We start from the raw sequence: 20,311 nt of genomic DNA on the forward strand, positions 1-20,311 counted from the left end.
AAAGGTTGGCGATCTATGAGGAAGTCACATACTAACTACACATAGAAATATATTCAGATTTGTGAGAGATTATAGTGTATAGAGGATATGATAATTTACAAGTTTTACTTTAATTTAAGAATACCACCATCACTTGTATTTGTTTTTACTCAAAGAAAATACAGATAAATCGGCCGCAGTAACTCACAAACCTTTCTCACAGACAAGTAACTGACCCAACAGCAGGGTAACAAAAATAACACTTACTGTAGTACAAAGAACTTTGTTTCGATTCCCATCAAACTTATGCATGTTGATTTAATCGTGAAGCAGCTAGCATGCCATGCATTGTGTGTGATACAAAAGAAGCGGGCTGTCGTCTGTCTCACGTTCTGATTGGCTGAAAACAATTGCTGGCGGATGTCACACCTGAGGACAATAAGTAAATTACCCAGGGAGCTGTATTTAAGGACAGCTAGCATAAGAGTAATGGACATCACTAAGCTGGGGGAAGAAAAAGCATTAGTCCCTCAAAAAATGTGGGATAGGCTCTAAAAGTTTGCAGAGGAATTCCAGTTTGTTTAGAATGTAGAAACGTTAGGACCGGATGGAACCCTGACCTTTTGGGAAATGCTGGAATGCAGCCCTGATTTGCCAATTACCACAGGAAGCCTACCTCCGATCAGGGAAGAAGATTTGATTTTTGGACCTTGGACCCCCACTTTCCCATACCTATTTTGTAATAGTCAATAAAACTTCTTTACTTCAAATCTGGAAAGCTGTCTCTTGTGAGTTTCCAAAACCTGCCTTTGATTTGCTGGGATGCCACATCGTGTATAAACTGCTCTATAGGTGCATGCGGCCAAGGGTACCTTTGGCACTCCAAAGTGGGTCCCTGGTAGTTTTTCAACAAACCACGGTCCCAACAACCTCACCTAAGGAAAATGCCTGGCAATGCTGGGCCATTCTGTTTTTCGTGATAGTCATTTTCTGTAATGCAATTATACAACCAGAAATGAATTCTGTCCAAATTCACTGAAGCATTGCAGGCATTTTGTTGTATTTATATTGGGGTTTATGGCCAAAACTCGTATATCCCGTCCCAAAATATTATATCATTGAGATATATACTGACAGCACGGCGGTGCAGTGGTTAGCGCGAGGGCGGCACAGTTCTGAGGTTGTAAGATCAAACCTCCTGTGTGGAGTTTGCATGTTCTCCCTGTGCTTGCGTGGGTTTTCTCGGGCACTCTGATTTCCTCCTACATTTTAAAAACATGCATGTCAGGTTAATTGGCTGGTCTAAATTGTCCCAAGGTGTGAATGAGCAAGTGAACTGTCTCTCTCTGTGTGCCTTGCAACTGGCAGGCAACCAGGTCAGAGTGTCCCCTGCCCACTGGCCAAGGATACCTGGGATGGGCTCCAGCACCCCCGTGACCCTACTGAGGATAAGCGGTGCAGATAATGAATGAATGAAATATATAATAGAAGGCTTTAAGCCATAATGAGCAACAGTAAAACAATAAAATACAATATTTCAATAAATGTGCATTAAATTCTGAATTTATTTTTAATCATCACTTCTTTGCTCAATATGTCTACACACCGTATAAAAATGCTGTTCACTCCCTTAAAAATCGCACCTAATAGGACACAATCTGTCAAATGCAACTCCAATCTGCTTGACTTCAGTGGGCAGCCTCGATGGAAAAAGCGGGATATAACATCTTTTGATTGCATTTGAAATAATCAAAAATGTGTTGGAGAGCTAGTGGGGTCTCTATTAAAAGGCTCTTTATGCACGCGGTCATAATGACTAACGGTTGATCGACATTATGTACCAAGAAAAGCACTAATTCACCTTTAAAATAACACGGCAGGAAAATAGCATGATTGCTTCGAAGGCCCGTTTGTTAAATGCAATGACTCAATAAAAAATTGAGCACTATCATATAAAATTGACTGCTATTCTGCTCGGCTCATAAACTGATCAATCTCATACCTGTCAACCTGTACGGTTTTGCCGTACAAAGTACGTTTTTTATGCATTTTAAGATGAGTACGACGTACAAGGAAATCTATACGGAAAAACGCGATTTTGTCAATAATGGGTACCATCCGGTATACAACGTCTATCACGAAACAGCAAATCAATCAAGTCAAAGGAGTTCGCCGCAGAAGCCTCTATCTCGGTATCGTTTTTTTCGTTGCAAACGAAGCAAGCGTTTTGATGCTACCGTTCGCATGCATCTGCCGCCTGGGGATTTCCCATCATGCATCATTCCGAAAAAAAATATGGTGTACGATTATTTTGTATTTTGTACGGGAAAATACGACAGTTTGTACGGGCATGGAGCCGTGGAGGTTGACAGGTATGCAATCTTGCTCAGGCCCGTTTTGCTCAAGATTAAGCACTGTCAGTGTTTGTAAGAGTAAAGAGGCAAAAACCGCTTGTGAAATTCTTTTTGTCTTATTTTTCTCTTTTAAGTCTTTGTTACATGTTTATCCTTATCAGGAGACCAGAACAGACCAGGAAACCCCAGTGCATTCGTTTCAGTTCTTTATTTAAGGAAGCGTTCAGGGCTTGCGGGAGACGTGATGGCCGTCAGACGTCAACAGCGGAGCGGGAAAGATAGCTTCGGATCAAGTGGCCAATCGGAGTGCGGGAGTCAGGCAGGTCGAGTTTACTGGGCTGGAGAGGAGATCGAAGCGTGGGACGGAAACAGATCGGATCGGAGGCAGGCAGAAACAGGTAAGCAGAGTTGTTTGACGAACGGGAAATCAGGAGAGTCACACAGAGTTACAAATGTACACTCTGAGGAGGAGGTCTGGGAGCAGCGCGCTTAAGAGCGAAGTGCCAGCCAATCAGAAGGCGCCCACATGATTGCTCCAGGTGATCAGAGTTAGTAATCATGACAATCCTGTCTCATCTAGTTGTAAACAATGTTCACCATGTTGTTATATTTGACAATAAAAACAATTCTAATTCTAATTGATTTTTCACAGACATTTTTTTAATATATACAGTATTGTAACAGGGCAGCACGGCGTCACAGTGGTTAGCGCGTGTGCGGCACAGTTCTGAGGTCATGAGATCGAGCCTCCTGTGTGGCGTTTGTGTGTTCTCCCCGTGCCTGTGTGGGTTTCCTCCGGGCACTCCGATTTCCTCCCAAATTCCAAAAAACATGCATTCTCAGGTTAATTGGCCGGCCCAAATTGTCCGTAGGTGTAAATGAACGAGTGAGTTGTCTGTCTCTGTGTGCCCTGCAGCTGTCTGGCAACCAGTTCAGAGTGCCCCCAGCCCACTGCCCGAAGACAGCTGGGCTCCAGCACCCCGCGACCCTACTGAGGATATGTGGTGCAGATAATGGATGGATGGATGGAGTTGTGACCATAAACGACTCCTTAGTTTGCCGTTCATGAAGCCATCCTTGATGCTCATGTTTAATTCAAGACGTGCATATATTGAGAAATCCGTCACTTCTTCCTAATGTTGATGCGTGTATAGACAAACGCAAAAGCTGCACTCATCACCAGAATAATCACAGTCGTTCATCAAGTTGTCATCCAATCCCCACTCAGGAGGCCTAACCCATTCGTCCCGTGCTTTTCATGCATGTTCAGGACCGCTGACACAGTTGTTTAAATAATTCACGTCTAGCATTATCTGTAGAATCCTGGTCACGCACAGGTGACTGGACGATGGATTTACGTTCATCCTTAAAGAGAGGACATTAATCCTGTCTCTGGACTCCAGCATCTGTGAACTAGAAATTTCGTGGGAGGGGAACTACCAGATTCAAATTTTACATGACCAAATTCTGAAAAGTTTCATGCATTACTTGGGATGGTGTGGAAGCACAATTCCAGCAGCATAGGTGAGTACAATTAAACGTTAGTCCTTTGACAAGACAGGGGTAGGTTCAAGGAAATGCAGGCAGCAAGGCAACAGTATCCAGAACACTAGGGCCGAACAAAAGTAGTCGAATAGACAGATGAAAGATTCGCAGTAAATTAAAGCAGCGAAGTTGCCAGGTCGCTAGCTCTCAGGCGGTACTTAAAATCTGGGATGCCAGGCAAGGTTTCAGGCACAAGTGCATGAACAAAAGCTCTGTGATATGGGTGCTTGGTGGGTGGGAAATTAGAACCCAGGGCTGAGTGACCAAAATAAGCAGAGAGAGAGAGAGAGCAGCACGGCGGCGCAGTGGTTAGCGCTTGTACGGCACAGTTCATGTCATGGGAACCTGTCGTGGGTTCAAATCCAGCTCCAGACTTCCTGTGCGGAGTTTGTATGTTCTCCCCGTGCTTGCGTGGGTTTCCTCCGGGCACTCCGGTTTCCTCCCACATTCCAAAAACATGCATTTCAGGTGAATTGGCCGGTCCAAATTGTCCATAGGTGTGAATGAGCGAATGAGTTGTCTGTCCCTGTGTGCCCTGCGATTGGCTGGCAACCAGTTCAGGGTGTGCCCTGCCCACTGCCCGGAGATGGCTGGGATGGGCTCCAGCCCCCCGCGACCCTAATGAGGATAAGCGGTACGGCTGATGAGATGAGATGAGACGAGATGAGATGAGATGAGAGAGAGAGACAGAGAGAGAGAGGGAGAGACACAGAGAGAGAGAGAGAGAGAGAGAGAGACATAATGGATTCATACAAGCTTAATTTGTTCCAGGAATGTGCTTGTAGCTCGAATTGGCCTTGCAACGAGCAATTTTTCTAATGACAGTAACATAATAATTGATCCGCTTCTGTCCTCCCAAAAGCAACCAAGAGAACCAAAACCTTTTTTTTTTAATATATATAAGGCGCTTTGGATTATAACTACACTAAGTGCTACCGGTGTATAAATGTTGATTTTATTCACTTTTTCTTAATATACACTTTATACTTTATACCCTAAAATGTAAAGAGTTTTGCTTTAATTTCAATATAGTTAGCTTAAGAAATAATTATTTTTTATTCAAAGCAGTTGCCAAATTCGCTCCATTCACTAGAAGGCGCCAGCAATTCACCATAAAGTTTAGTTTCATCAGTCTCATAATCGAAAGGGAAAACTCACTGAGTCCCGAGATAAAAAGATGGATGTCACTTAACTTTTTACACCTCAACCCTGACAAGAATGAAATGTTAATTATTGGTCCATCCAAATGTGGTAATTTATTCTCAAACACTGATCTGAACATTGGCAAATGTATCGCCTAGAGTCAAAGTTTTTATTTTTTATTTCCTTCTGCAGAAATTTGGAGTTTTTCTTGCCCTTATTTAGGTTTAAGATCGGTTGATGGTGCAATAATATACTTAAGTCTGTATAGCCCTTAAAGACTTCTTGTGATTAAGGGCTATACAAATGAGCATGACTTGACTTGACAATATGAATCAGAAAGCCTATTCATAAGGGAACGTGTAAGTAAATGTTGGAGCTGACTTGCTACAATAATCTAGTAACAACCTCAAGGGAGCATTAAGCCCCACAAAGACGAGGTTCCATTAGAAAGATGCCATTGGAGATCAACACCATTGGCGCAAACATACACACACAGACCCCAGACACAGTTTTCAGAGATGCCTCAAGTTGTGTTGATCACATGTTTGGCATCATGTAATCATTCAAGATAGCGACATCAGATACGTACCGTACCTTGTGGATTTAATGAAAGTATTCTCCGGATTCATATAAACGGGAAAGACTGATGGACCCGAAAAGTAATGCATACTAAATGATAACAACATGCTGATGCGAAATATACTATGGAAAAATACTGCCACATTCACAGTTGTTGACATCAAATATGTTTGATTTGTAATGAATCCAGAATGTATGACATGTTTGTTTTTTATTTGCATCGCACACAATAAATAACCTAGTCATAATATTCAAATTTTCCAAGTCAGTTCTGCATATATATAAAGTATATGGTGCATGTAGAAAAGAAAAAAAAAATTATTGTCAAAAATCAGGGTCGGCAAGTTTGACATTTAATTAGGACTAGTACATTATCAATTGTGGTTGTTGCACCACTAGACTCCAACTCATCATCATCTCATTAGCTGCACCGCTTATCCTCAGTAGGGTCGCGGGGGTGCTGAAGCCCATCCCAGCAATCATCGGGCAGTGGGCAGGGGACACCCTGAACTGGTTGCCAGCCAATCGCAGGGCACACGGGGACAGACAACTCGCTCGCTCATTCACAGCTAGGGTCAAATTGGACCGGCCAATCCACCTGAAATGCATGTCTTTGGAATGTGGGAGGAAACCCACGCAAGGACGGGGAGAACATACAAACTCCGCGCAGGAATTCCGGTAGCTGGACTTGAACCCACACAGGAGGTTCCCAAGACCTTAGAACTGTGCAGCACACGCGCTAACTGCGCCGCCGTGCTGCCCCTAGACTCCAACTAATATATTGAAATATTGTAAGAGAAAATATATTGTGAGAAAAAAAATCTGAAAAATCAATCATAGTTCACCTTTTCCCACTATTGTCACCTCAATGAATCTTCCCCCCATTTTCTAATCAATTTGACTCTGTCTTTCACTTTTTCTACTGCTCCCGCTCCATAGTTTTCTCTTTCTCTCTCTGTCCTTTCCCCTTAACTTCTGTCATTTTCTCTGTCTCTCCTTCTCGTTTCTCCATCTTTTACTTCTTTCTTGCTGTCTTTCACTCTCTGTCTTACTGTCTGTTTGTGTTTCTCTTTCCTTAGATACATGTCCCAGTCTTTTTCACCCTCTCCTTCTGTCATGCTCTCTTGCTATCTCTCCCATTCTCGATCAATCCCTTTCTCTCAGTTTCTCTCTCGCTTTCTCTTCCGATGTCTCACCCTCCCTCAAACTCCCTCTGTGGCTTCACCATCATTTATCCTCAGCACACTCCGGACCTCTGTCACTATAATTCTACTCCTTTGGTAGAGCGAGCATCCGTTTTTCCCACTACTAAAGAATAGGAAGAGAGAGAAAAGAAGGTGGAGTTTCATATCAAGAAGCCACGTGCATTCCTGGATCTGCTTTGTGCTCAATATGCTTTGAGGTGAGGGAGGGGAAAAAAGCGGACGTCAGGAATAGGAGGAGAGTGCTTAACAGTCATTTATGTTTGATAGAGAAAAGTAGGTGATATCAAAAAGTAAAAATCAGTACTTGGAAGGTTTTTGCGGAGTCTAACAGAAACAAGAGAGAAAAAATACTTCCTGGTGAAGAGTCGCAGTCAACCAAAGACTGTCTAGAGATTGGGATTGCAATTGGATGCTGTCTGCGGCAAGGACTAACTGACAGAAGGAGGAATAGGAAAAGGGGGGGAGCCGGGTGTGAAGACCAGTCTCTTCATCTCGACTTAGAACAGCGATTGAAACACACGAAGGAGTGCCTTTGTTAGAGAAACTGACGACAAGAAGAATTGGATCATGGCTGTCCAGCTAATTCCTGAATCGGCGGTGTGTTTGCTCATGGTGAGTCTCTGGGGTAAATTGGCTTTTGTAGTGGGCTTTCTTGCATCAATCTCACTCACAGCTGACCCAGAAAAATGTGTGCGCTTCTTCACTTCATTATTATCTATCAATAAAGATATTTTTGGGAAACTTTTCAGTGAGAAAAGTGTTGAGTTTTGCCTCCGAGTCATAATTAGTCAAGCTTTTGTCTGGCAGCTCTGGATGTTTTTTTGATTAGGTTGACTGTTGTCACTTGCGCTACTATGCTTCGTGGTTGAAATTGTTTTATGTTTTTATTTTTGCTTTGATTAAGGATCCAGGGACCCTTGACAAGAACCCAACCAGCCTGACCTGCTTCCTCACTGACCATAGAGAACAATTGCTAAAAAATCACACATGTAAAAATATTCAAGCTTTTTCTCTGGGAAAACCGGTGAAACAATAGCACTGTGTATGTTAAGTACGCTTGTCACGCTAATGTGTCCAGAACCCGGTAATTGCCGGTCCGCTTGCTTGGAGACGGCACGCTCGGCTACTGCTCTTTCTATAGTGTTGGCATTCAGCATTGGGAAGTCATGCATCGGTGCATGAGCGGCTATCTATACCTGTGACGGCTGTCTGTTACTATGGCAATGGACCAGGGGAGATGCGGCGGCATTGGAGAGGTGAAGAATGATGGAGGGGGTAGTGAGGGGAAGTTGAAAGGGCAAGTGTGAATAACAATGGTGATTGCATATAGTGGCATTATTTATATAAATTATTCAAAAGTGGGGTAGTTACCCATAATTCTCAACTTGAAGGGGTTGGAAAACATGAGCTCATATTGCGAATAAGCACTTCTTTTAAAATTTCATTTGAAGCATCGTTATAAACTTTGTTTGTACACCCACAATACACTATTTTAATGAACGGCTGAAAACACAAGGATCTCTTTACTGAAGTCAAATTTTGCCTCACAGCACTAACTAAAAACTCAACTAAGTAACTCTTGAAGAGGTCATAGGTCCAAGCCACACTGTATTTCAAAGGTCACTTCATGATTATGTATATATTTTTCTACTGTTTGGCTGGGATGACCCAGAGTCTGCTGAGTCTTGAGTCTTTTAATACATTTGAAATATTGCAATGTGTCACTGCATGTATAGTCATGATTGTATGAGTTTAACATTTGATTATTTCACTCATTAATATCTCATTTATTTTTTGGTTAAATTAATGCACGTCATGATTATTTAATTATTTCATTGTAGTTATTTACTCCTTGATATAGTCACTTAACCTCTTAACATAGTCATTCATCCAGTTGTTATTCAGGCTCTTCAGTGTAACAAGTGATGTTTTTAGTTTGCAGTTAGGAGAAGGCCTTGCGTTTTATCATTGTTTGCCAGAACAGGTCCAGACAAAAGGCTGGTGTTAAGAAGAAAGTTTATTTTTTTAGTTCATAGCCCGCCCTTCTAGTATAATTTAATAGCCGCATTTGTGAAACCATGCAGCCTTTTTCTGTACTTCAAATTAGCCAAAATCAATTGTAGCACATTTCAATTTTATTTTCTGCCCAACAGCAGAAATGCCACAGTTGTATCCATGCATAGTTAGTGTAAGTCCAGGCTTTTTGCAAGCCAAGTACAGTATTAGCACACCTTCTAGACAGACGTGATGCTGCATTGGAGCACACTTCAAGCAAGAGCAAACAAACACAGTAAATCATTGATTTTGAGAGTGAGATTAAGAAAATGTTCCTGTGCTTAATGTCAAAAGTTAAATGTAGAAAACAACGTCTAGTCGATAGATGATGTTACACCAAACAGTCAGGCATGCATACTGTAGCAGTGGCTCTAAAATGTTGCCCTGCACTACGGTAAATAACATACTAATGAGCCTCTGCTAAGTCATTGTGAAACTGGTTGATCCGTCCACGAAACCTAATAACAGTCACAGCTAGGACCCACATGAATTAATAATAAGGGCTCCTTCCGTGGGTTTGAACCCTGTCTAATATTGATTATGCTCCCTGCATCGATGTGTATTAATATTGCAGTTGAATAATTAAGCATCTCCTGTAGCTATGAGTGACAGCTGTCTTAGATAGTTTGCACTGGTGTAATTAATAGATTGATTTGTCGCCTGAATATTTACCTTCTTTTGTTGAGGAAAAGAGCATCACTTCATTAAAATGGAAAAAAACGAATCCTTTGTCCGCCTCAATTCATTAAACAAAGCTGATGTGTCACAAAAGTCTTCAGTGGGTTTTTTATTTTTTTTATTATGGATCAAATAAGTAGATCAATAATGTAATACATTATAAGAGATTACAAGCAAGATAAGTGATACTGTAAAGACGACAGTGGGTATGTTTAGAGGCTTCTTTGCTTCCAATAAAGAAACTTTGATTGGCTCTCTATTTCCTGTGATCTTTGACACAATCCGAGGGCTTGATAACCGTGCCGATGTTTATGAGCTCATTACTTTGCACAGACCCAGGATGTGGATGTAAGCTTCTAAGAAGTGTGCATGGACCCTAGAGGGGGACACCCTGAAATATTACATCAAAGGCAGGGAGATTCAGAGGAAGACTTATTTTCATTTTATGGAGCAATATCTTCAATTAGGTGCCTTGGAGTGAGTGTCACTTGTAACTAAGTGCCGTCAAAAACATCTAAAAGGCTAAATCCAATTAACTGATTAAGATTATGAATAAGAGAATCAAGATTAATCATCATTTTCACACATGCCTCCCCAAAAAGTAATCAGCTAATTAATTTGCAGGTTTTTTCCAGAGCAACATTTCTTCACGTTGTCAGATATGTCAAAACATTTCAACAGAAGTTTTAAGACCGCCTTCATTTTGAGTCATTTCACATTATCTCATTGGGATTGCACAGACATTAAAGCAATTACATAATTTATTTTAAAAGAATTGGATACCCTACAAAAAAGGAAGCAATTAGTTGAGGTACAAGTACAGCTATTCATGTGAGAATCAACATTTATTCATTCTACTTGCTAACTGATACACTTTATGGATATTATTTCTGGTAATTTGGCTCATCTATCATAGGTAAGTATGTTTTGGGTTTCAAGCACTGTGATCTTTGCAAGTTTTATTCATTGTAGTTTTTATTTTCCTCTTGTAAATGTATGACTGATGTAAATTCAGTTGGGGAGTTTTGCCTGCCTGTTCCGTGTAATATCTTTAGGATGCAGTTTTGAAAAAAAAAAAAAAAGTTGCATAAAACTTGTGGCTGACCGTAGTGGAACAGCAATCAACCTCATGTGTTTGTTGTATGTTTGCCTTGGTGGATTTCTACAATACGTGTCTGCCTGGCAAAAATGCCACAGTTGTATCCATCCATATATATTGAAGCTCTATGCTTCTGGCAAGCCATTTACAAGCTTCCATTGTAAACAGACAGTACACAGCAATGGAACACCATTTTGAAGAAAACAAGCGTGGTACTTTGTCAATTTGGTAAGATTGTGAATAAAATCCTATGTTTTATGTCAAAAGTTAAATGGAGGAACGTCTATTTGCACAATGACATAGGTCATGCTCGGAAACTGCATGTATATGGGGTTATTTGATCGTCTCTAGTTTTGAAAATGATTCCTTCGAATTGCTCCAATCAGCACCCAGGAAACAGAAAATCTCAGATTAGTTTAAGGTACTGAATTTAGTAAAGTGACACCGTAATTCGGCAAAATACATTTTTAACCATGATACCAATTGATGGGAAAAAAATTGCAATGCACTGAGAAGATAAAAGTCGAGGGAATACTGTATATTGTTTCGGAAGACTGGGTCCTGATTTAGTGTACTTAACTAGACTGTGATAGCGCAATTGTTTAAGCCAGCGTATATATTTGGGGATTGTTCCGTGCAATGGCATTTAGCTCTTCCTAACATGACTATTGACATATTTTGTTGCCCTAACATTTGCTTATCTGATCTCCCTAAAAATGACCTACATTGTATCTACATTGCTTTACAAACCCACGCCTACCACCAAAAATAAAAGTTAACAATTGTTAACGGTCTTTGGGATATTCATTTTTAAATAGAGCTAATTAAGATGTGTTTTGTCAACTTTTACACTAAATCATGCAAACAACTATTGAAGAACATGGTTTCCAATGCATTGTTTGTGACGTTCGGGCAAAAAGATGGCCTGTCACAACAATGACCTCATAACAGAAACATTATTCAATACTCAGTTCACGCCCAGTAAAAAGCGATCAGCAAAAAAGGAAGCCCTCACAATGCCCTTGATCTCCCCATCCATAGCTCCTAATTACTGTCCTTCATTTCATTATACCGCCACTGAGTACACAGACAAGATGACTCTGTGCGATCAAGCCTGAGGTTTCATTTGGCACTAATCGAATAAGTTCTCAATGACACTATGCGGTATACGAGTGTGTATGTATATCAACGGGTAATTGAAGTGCAGTGTTGTGTCAATGCCCATGATCACGTCGCACGTTTGAAACCTCCACGCACACACTGTATATAATCTTCGCACATAGAGTTATGGTTATGTGGCATCCACCTGAAGTATAAAGATGGAGGAGGCATCCTGGGGGAGGGTAAACAGCATGACATCATGCTGGGATAATTGATTATGCCTGTAACAAAGGCAGAGGGAGGATAAGGAAGATTACAGTATCTGTGTGTGTTTACGCACTGTGCAGATTTATATATCTTCTTTTTGTTGCATATGATACACATGCACGCACATCCTATTTCTTTTTTGTCGTTTTAACCTCCTGTTGCTTGTTTTTGCTCCAGCTTCTCCATTGCGCTAATGAAAACTAGCAATCATTTTGCAGTTCATCATTGGCTCAAGGCTGCAGTGTGAAAACGGAACCGTCAAGCTTGAGTGATGCTGCGAGTGCTTACTGCTGATATCAGCTAACTAAAGCTGCTAAGTTGCTGCAGGAGGGCAAAAGCTTTGTGTCCCGCTTCCCTTATGAACTGTGTTTATTCTTGAAACCTTTTGATGATAATACAGTATACTCTCACTTTTGTAAAGGTAATCCCCATTAAGTAAGTGAAATTTGGCAAAGTAAAAACCACATATATGATACTATAGCACAGTGTTTTTCTTTTTCACCCACTGTTCACAATAAATAATTGTCTTACAGTTATGTGGTAAATTATCAAATTTGTGTGCCTGTGCTGTCTAGCGAAAGCTATCTTTCATTTGGATTTACGTTTATCGGAGATTCAACAGCACCGAGTGATGGTGTTCCACAGGTTTTATTTAAATACAAGAAATGTTCCTTGGCTCAAAAAAGGTTGAACTAATTTCAATACAACCTAATAGTAGAATAAAATATATCCATTTAGTTGTGTGTATTAAAGCAACAACACAGTTTCCCCTCATCAAGGATATTTTTGGTGCTGAAATTAACTACGGACTTGGAGTACATAGAGGAATGATACTCACAAATTCCGACTTACTAGAAAAGCCTAATGCAAATTGGTTGATTTATCCAAGACAGTCTATTCTATGTCCCCACAGCAAAAATGCCACAATTGTATTGATCCATAGTGTAACTCCATGCAATGTACAGAAATCTATTAAAATAGAAGTATGGAATAAGAGCTCTAAAAAGATGTGCCACCTGCCATATTCAATAATTCTGCCTCTTTTAAATACTAGTTTTTTAAAGTAAAAATATATAGTGTTTTGTCATATAAAAATATCTTATTTTCTGCAAAATGAAATGTCAAACAACATAAATGAAACAGTGGAAAGTATGTATCTTGCCAATTGCATTGAAAAATTAGTCCTCGTATCTTGTTTGATCGGCTTATTTGGGAATTTCTGTTGCTGCAAAATATATTGCACTACTTTTGAGTGAACTAATATTACGATGCACTATTTTCCATGCACTACTATTACAACTTGGGTCTCCAAGCACTACCTTGTAAATATTTTTGCATATTTATCTTACATTTTCAAAATCTTATTTTTCTCTTTTCTGTGTTTTTCCTGAGGTGCCATGTCTAATCTAATTAATGTTCACTATTTTGTTATCATTGACAATAAAGACAATTCAGTTAAATTCAATTCGATGTGACTGAAAAAAATGTTGAGAAGCAATGTAAACTATAACAAAATTAATTAAGCATATATAAAGGTTTATTCTTTTTTTTTACAATTACTGTAATAATGGTATTGTTAATTGCATCCCGTACAGTCAATCTCTGGCTTCAGAGCAAACATAATCCATGCAGCAGACAAAAGAAATAACCTTGCCTTATTGCCCAGCAAGCCTCCAGGATACTCAAGCCTGCACACAACATTTATCTTTTGGCCTGATCCCTGCAGAAGGCCAAGCTGTCATGCAGGTAAAAAAGACAAATGTGTTTACTGGTGCAACACCTAAACGCATAGCACTCCTCCACAGTTTAAAGTGAGCAATCTAAAAGAATCTGAGGCGCACAAAACCTGTTTTAGGAACTGCATGGAAATGTATCTCCACATTCAAGTGATGTAGTGTAGCCTTCTGCTGCAAGGTGCCACCTGTCATGTGGTATGAGGAGGGTTGCCAAAGGGGGCACGGGCAGTCCAGAGTGGCAGAGGCGGCAGGCAGTCTGATTGGTCGGCCATCTGTCTCCGAGAGCAAGCAGATGTCTGAGTAGGACGAACCATCTCCACAGAACCATCTTCACTCTGCTTTTTTTCTTTTAGTGTGCATATATGTGTGTGCGTGTTTGTGTACATGCAAAGTGTTGTGTGCATTTGCAAGGGCAGTCCTTGGGCATTTCACACTTGTCTTGATTCTGGTCTCAAGGGGGCCTTTTGATGGATTGGTTTAAAAGGGAACATGTCCTTGTCATATTCAAGAGATGCCTTGTTAGCATTGCAAATAAAACATATTTAAACTAAATTTGTGAACCACTCTGATCTTTCATTCATCCATCATCTACACTGCTTATCCTCAGTAGGGTCGCAGGAGAGCGATAGCCCATCCCAGCTATATTCGGGGCAGTGGGCAGGGGACACCTTAAACTGGTTGCCAGCCAGTCGCAGGGCACACAGACACAAACAACTCACTCGCTCATTTATACCTAGGGGTAATTTGGACTGGGCAATTAACCTGTCATGCATGTTTTTGGAATGTGGGAGGAAACCGGAGTGCCCGGAGGAAACCCACGCAAGCATGGGGAGAACATGCAAACTTTGCACAGGAAGGCTGGTCGCTGGATTTGAACCCATTACCTCAGAACTGTGCCGTAGACGCGCCCCACTCTGATCTTATCTTGCAATATTATTTATTGTCACGCAATATCCTCAAAATTGGGAATGTTATTCATACAATTGTAGTCAGGTAGTATCAACATTGTAACTACTCCATTACTGAATATATTTTTTAGAAATTGTATGCATTGCAGAAGCTCACTTTGAGTCAGTCTTTTAAAGGGATATTGTGTAATACTTGATCACTAGATGTCACTTTGTGGTGTAATGCAGGGGTCACCAACCTTTTCGAGCCCAAAAGCTACTTTTGGTTACCTCTTGGTAAGAAGGGCTACCGATATTATAGCATTTCGAAAAAAAAACATGTCATGTTATTACTCTGTTATTATGATTATGATAACCAAGTTATGATTATTAAGAAGTAGAATTAGAAAAGTTTTATCAACCATTAAAACTGCATGCCAGTTATCAATCAAATTTCCTAGAAAATCACAATGACATTACTGGTGAGCTATTTTCAGAAACTGTTCACAGCCTACTTTAATGTTCTTAGGGGGTTCCCTGGTACCCGCGGGCTTTAATTTAGAGACCCCTGGCGTACTGCAAAATAAAAACACATTTGAACTTAAATTAAGATTATAATTCATTCAATTGTAGTTAGTTAGTATTGACATTGAGTATAACAGTAGATCTATTTTTTATACATTATATGCGTTGTATCAAGTCACACTGTGTCAGTCTATATAAAGATGCACTATTTGACCACTACATGTTGCTGTAGTGTAGTGCAACTAAAAACAAGTGCTAAAAAGCACATGAATACAACAAATCTACGGAGACTCAAAGTGACCAAATTGCACTATTGTACTCCTCAAATTTTTGCCCAGCTTTTTTGAAGTTTTGGGGTACCCGTAGTAGCAAAAGGGACAATTGTGTCATCTCTCTTTAGGTTGGGATCAAATCGGTTTGTTTTAATGATTTAAGTCTGTTTCACCACCTTGAGGTGATAAATAATACACAAGGCCCCTTTAAAACTAAAGCACTTAGTCAAAATTATTGACTATTAAGTCCCACAGCAGTGGACATACAATGTCACAATGGGTTGATGTTTTCTCATCCGTAGAATCCAGACACTTTTTTTCCAGCAAAATTCAATTTGATTTATTGATTTATAATTGCTCAAGTTTTGGTCGTCTTGGCAGCAGTTTGTGTTACTTCCGTACAATTAGAGATCAACAAAAGCTCTATTGAGGTTGAATGAATGAAGACATAAATTGCACAGGTCAACAGAAAATGTTTTCCCTGTCTTTTTTCAGGTGTATCCCGAAATCACGTTAGTTTTGCTCAGTCGTATCATATTTCTAAGATACGGCCACATTTCATTCTTTACGGTTTGTTTACAAGTTTGCAATTGTTGAGAATTTTAAAAGAGGCCCTGAAGCAAAGAGCACCAATACATTCCTTGATGTTGTCGACCTAGTTCTTTTTCTGTCGTCCTTTCCTCCTGCTCCCTTGGACTGTGCCCTGGAGAATTATCTTGGCCAGTCATGATGATCTTTTGATGTGACCATACCACTGTAGTTTTTTGTCTGCGCGGAAAATTATTTTATTCAACAATATTAATGAGAATTATGTCCATTGCCAAGAATTAGGTAATATTACCACAAAAATTTAGTACCTTTGTCACACCGTCTGGTTCTATTTTTTTAAATCACCGATTTGTTCGATCACTGAAATCATTTTTCCCATTAAAAATAATGTAAATCGTTTTTATCCGTTCCAACACCCTGAATGTTTACCTTGAATGTTTAACGTAAACATAAAGCTAACCCAGGCTAATCGTACGTCCACATTATCGTAATCTTCCGTACGAAATATTACGCTGACATGAACGTGTAAAAATAAAAAAATCAGGTCGTTTACAAGTCATTTAGCACCCGGGTCTCCACAACAAGTGGTGAGCGGTTCATTGAAAAGGGGGCTCCGTTCCAACACCCTGAAAGTTGGGCTCCGTTCCAACACCTTGAATGTTTACCTGAATGTTTACCTGAATGTTTACCTGAATGTTCAACGTAAACATAATGCTAACCCAGGCTAATCGTACGTTCGTGTTATCATAATCTTCTGTACGAAAGATTACGCTAACATGAACGTGTAAAAATAAAAGTGACAAAGAAAAGAATGAATAGCATTTCTTACCTTTGTGGTGGTCAGCAGAAGGCTCAGGTGGACGATGCTATTATTTCTTTCTTAAATGCAATAGTTGTACGCGCTACTTTTCTTTTTTCACCTGTAGCAACTTTGCTGCTTGCACTGACTTTCTTCGGAGGCATAATTAGGGGCTAAAACACTTCGTACACCTATATTAAAAGCGAAAGCAAAACGAAGCACGTCTGCATGCGATAACAGTTGGTCTTGAAAAAAGCGATCTACACCCGTACGCCGCTCAGCATCGCATCCTAGCGTACGCACTCACGCATTACCGGCGTTCGAACTCGGATTTTTTGACCGAACAGCGAAGCAAGAATTTCTCAAAATTTTGGGTTAGACTCCGATTTGTTCGAACTGAGAGGCGTTCGAAAACCAAGGTTCCACTGTACCTCAAACATATGTTGCCGGTGTCCTTCCACAGAGCCAGTGTGGACAGCATCCCCATGTGGTATGCTGGGAGCACAGCAGCTGACAGAGAAAACATTCAGAGAGTATTCATTACTGCCCAAAAGATCATCGGCTGCTCTCTGCCCAGTCTAGAAAACATCGCCGGCTTGCGATACCTTTAAAAGATAATTCCCAACCCGGCCACCGCCTTTTTGGCCTCTGGTAGGCGCTAGAGATCCCGCAAAGCTTTTAAAAATAGAGACAGCTTCTTAACCAGGGCCATTACAAAATTGTAAAAACATAACCAGCAACTTTTTTTCTCTCTGTTTTTGTTGCTTAAACACACTAGGCACTAGGTTGTAACTATTCTTTTAGAAAATGTATCCTGATACTCCTTTTCAATATCTTTATTACATGTTTTACCCTGGAGTGCCATTTCTAATCTCGTCACATACAATGTTTCACAACGTTGATTTAAATCACAATAAAGACTATTCTATTCTTTGATAAAAAAGTAAAGACTGGAGTATGGACGGCAGCAAGAGGTCACTTGTATTTCACCCTGTCTAGCGCTAGAGCGAGCTGTAGACCAGATAAAAACGGCCTATATACAGACAGGAAAGAGGTTATTGCATATAGTTGAGCTGAATTTATTGGTTTACTTGGTATTATAGGAAGAAAGTTATTGATGTGTAATTGTGAATTTACTTTCAGCCTTTTATCCATATCTACATTTCCACAGTGTCCATTTTATAAGCTAAGCTGTCATTTGAACCATTCAACATTTAACATTCTACCTCAATCGGTAGAAGTTGAATTCTTGTTATATTACTTCATGAATTATCTTTAATACCTCAATACATTGTAGTAAGAAAACTGACGAATACCAACATCGACTAATCTCCTGTTTTAATTAGCTACGCCTTCATCCATGAGCATAGAATGCTTTTGATTTTTGCAGTCATAAATAAATGACTAAATGATACAAAACGTGAAAAAAGCAAATATCTTTACAACCGTGCACAGAAATACACCTGTTTTTCAGCCATAGGAGAAAATATATTATTCACATGTTACAGACGTTCATTAAAATGAAACAATAATCAATCCTAGTTTACTTTTGGAGTGGGAACATTTTTGAGTCATGGGCTGCATTGAGTTCACATATTTGCCAAACGGTTGAGACAATAATAAAATATATATTAATTTGATTTATTTCATCTGCCATTTGGAGTCTCTTCTTAATATTTTGGCACACAGCATGCGGGAAAAAAAATATATTTTTTTTCCAATTTTATGAATAAATATACACGCAGACGTTTATGTGTACATATTTGTAATTTAATATTCATTTATTTATTGGCCATTTATCAAATATGTTTTGAAACACTAAGAATTAAACCACAGTTATATTTTATTCCCGTTTTTAAGGACAAAATTTCATATCATGCAATAAAAAAACGTTTTCTTTTTCATGTCAGCCCTTTAAGACTTCGTGGGATAAAGGGCTATACAAATAAACATGACTTGACATAACTTTTAATGAATTATATATCTTGATTAATACATGAAAAAAATGTGCAAATACATTAAGAAAAATCACAATTTAAAAAGATATACACCATAATATGTTCATTATTGGAATGTTCAGCGGGCTCGATTAAAAAACATGACTGGCCAGATATAGCCCACGGGCTATGGTTTGCACACCCCTGGTCCACGTTAATTTTACATATTCAAAATGATTTACAATACATGTTAAAATGAAGACAACTTTTGTTCAATGCATATATCCTTCTGATCATCTTTTAAATTAATGATTGGGAAGGTTTGTTTCGAGTTTTTCAGTCTTAAAGTGACAGTGCGCAATATAACTGCGCTAGGAAGAATTCAAACTACAGAGACTCAAAGCGACCAAAACTGTTCACTGCATTTTTCTGGCAAATCTTTAGTGAAGCAAGACTAAAAGAAGAGAGAACAGAAGAATGGAAAAAAGGAAATCGGGGGGAAAAGAAAAATAAGGGAAATAAAAAGTTTAAAAAAAAGATAAACTAAAAGAAAGAATACATTAAAAAAAGACCAAAAAGAAAAAGAAAACAAAGAGACAGAAGCAAGAAAAAAACAAGGACAAACAAAAGACATAAAGGGAGAATATTAAAGATGGCTATTGAACATTTTTGAAATGAAATGTTTATTGAAGGTATTGTTGGATACATTAATCAAAACATGACACAAAAAGAAAAACTAATGCTGAGAGTGAGCATGGCCAAATACTTTTGCAAGGCTTTTGATAAAGTGTCTCATAACAAGCTTTTACAAAAACTGAAATGCTATGGTATTAGGGGAAAACTGCTTGAATGGATAACAGCATATTTGTCAAATCGTAAACAATGTGTAAAAATTGATGATGTTCTTTCAGCGTGGTCGGAAGTTTGTAGTGGGGTACCGCAGGGCTCAGTACTAGGACCATTATTATTTCTGTTTTTTGTGAACGACCTACCTGAGGCCATTCAAAGTAGTGACATCTCAATTTTTGCCGATGATGCTAAACTGTCGGCTTTCTTACCAAAAACCCAGGTGACAGGAACAATTGATTCTCTCCAAAATGACATTAAATCAGTTTTTCTTTGGTCCGAAAAGTGGCAACTGCAATTGGCCTTCGTGTTATGTAAAATAAATACAAATGTATCTATGTAGTATTTAATAAAAGGACATTCATAAGGTATTCAACATATTTTTGCTCACTATTCAAATCCATATAGTTTTTTTTTTAATTCATGAAGTTGTTTTACCCCTATGAACAAATTATTAATACACACTGTCTCTTTAAATTACCTTTCACCCAGATGTATTATATCCATGATGTCAACGTGAAAGGTTAACAGTGCCTTTGGCATTTTCGATGTGGTTGAAGGAACCGTGTGCTAAGGTTCGGTGTCAAACCCCTGCGGTTACAATCAGGTGGGCAAATAGCAACGCCACAGGATCTAGGAAGCGCACACATGCACAATGCACATACACGAGAGGACAGTGTAGCAGCATGTTAATCATCATAGACGTATTTATCTCATTTGAACAGATACGATAAACGATGTTTCCTTTGCAAGTC

General features: G+C 39.4%; 1 protein-coding gene across 10 annotated transcripts in view; it reads right to left on the reverse strand.

Moving 5' to 3' along the window:
- Positions 1-373, reverse strand: part of LOC148362435 (inosine-5'-monophosphate dehydrogenase 1b-like) — a 28,541-nt gene extending 28,168 nt beyond the window's left edge. For 9 of the 10 annotated variants that reach the window (XM_088339856.1, XM_088339854.1, XM_088339851.1 and 6 more), the window contains exon 1: positions 247-373. Coding sequence is in view for 1 of the 10 variants with exons in the window: in XM_088339853.1 (XP_088195979.1) it covers positions 247-278 (32 nt within the window). In the remaining 9 variants the exon portion in view is untranslated. The remainder of the gene's footprint in view (positions 1-246) is intronic. The other variant, XM_088339853.1, reaches the window with a different exon arrangement.
- Between the last annotated feature and the right edge of the window lie 19,938 nt (positions 374-20,311).

Source organism: Urocampus carinirostris, chromosome 7, assembly GCF_059441175.1.
Source record: "Urocampus carinirostris isolate Australia breed hairy pipefish chromosome 7, RoL_Ucar_1.0, whole genome shotgun sequence".
Lineage (NCBI taxonomy): Eukaryota > Metazoa > Chordata > Actinopteri > Syngnathiformes > Syngnathidae > Urocampus > Urocampus carinirostris.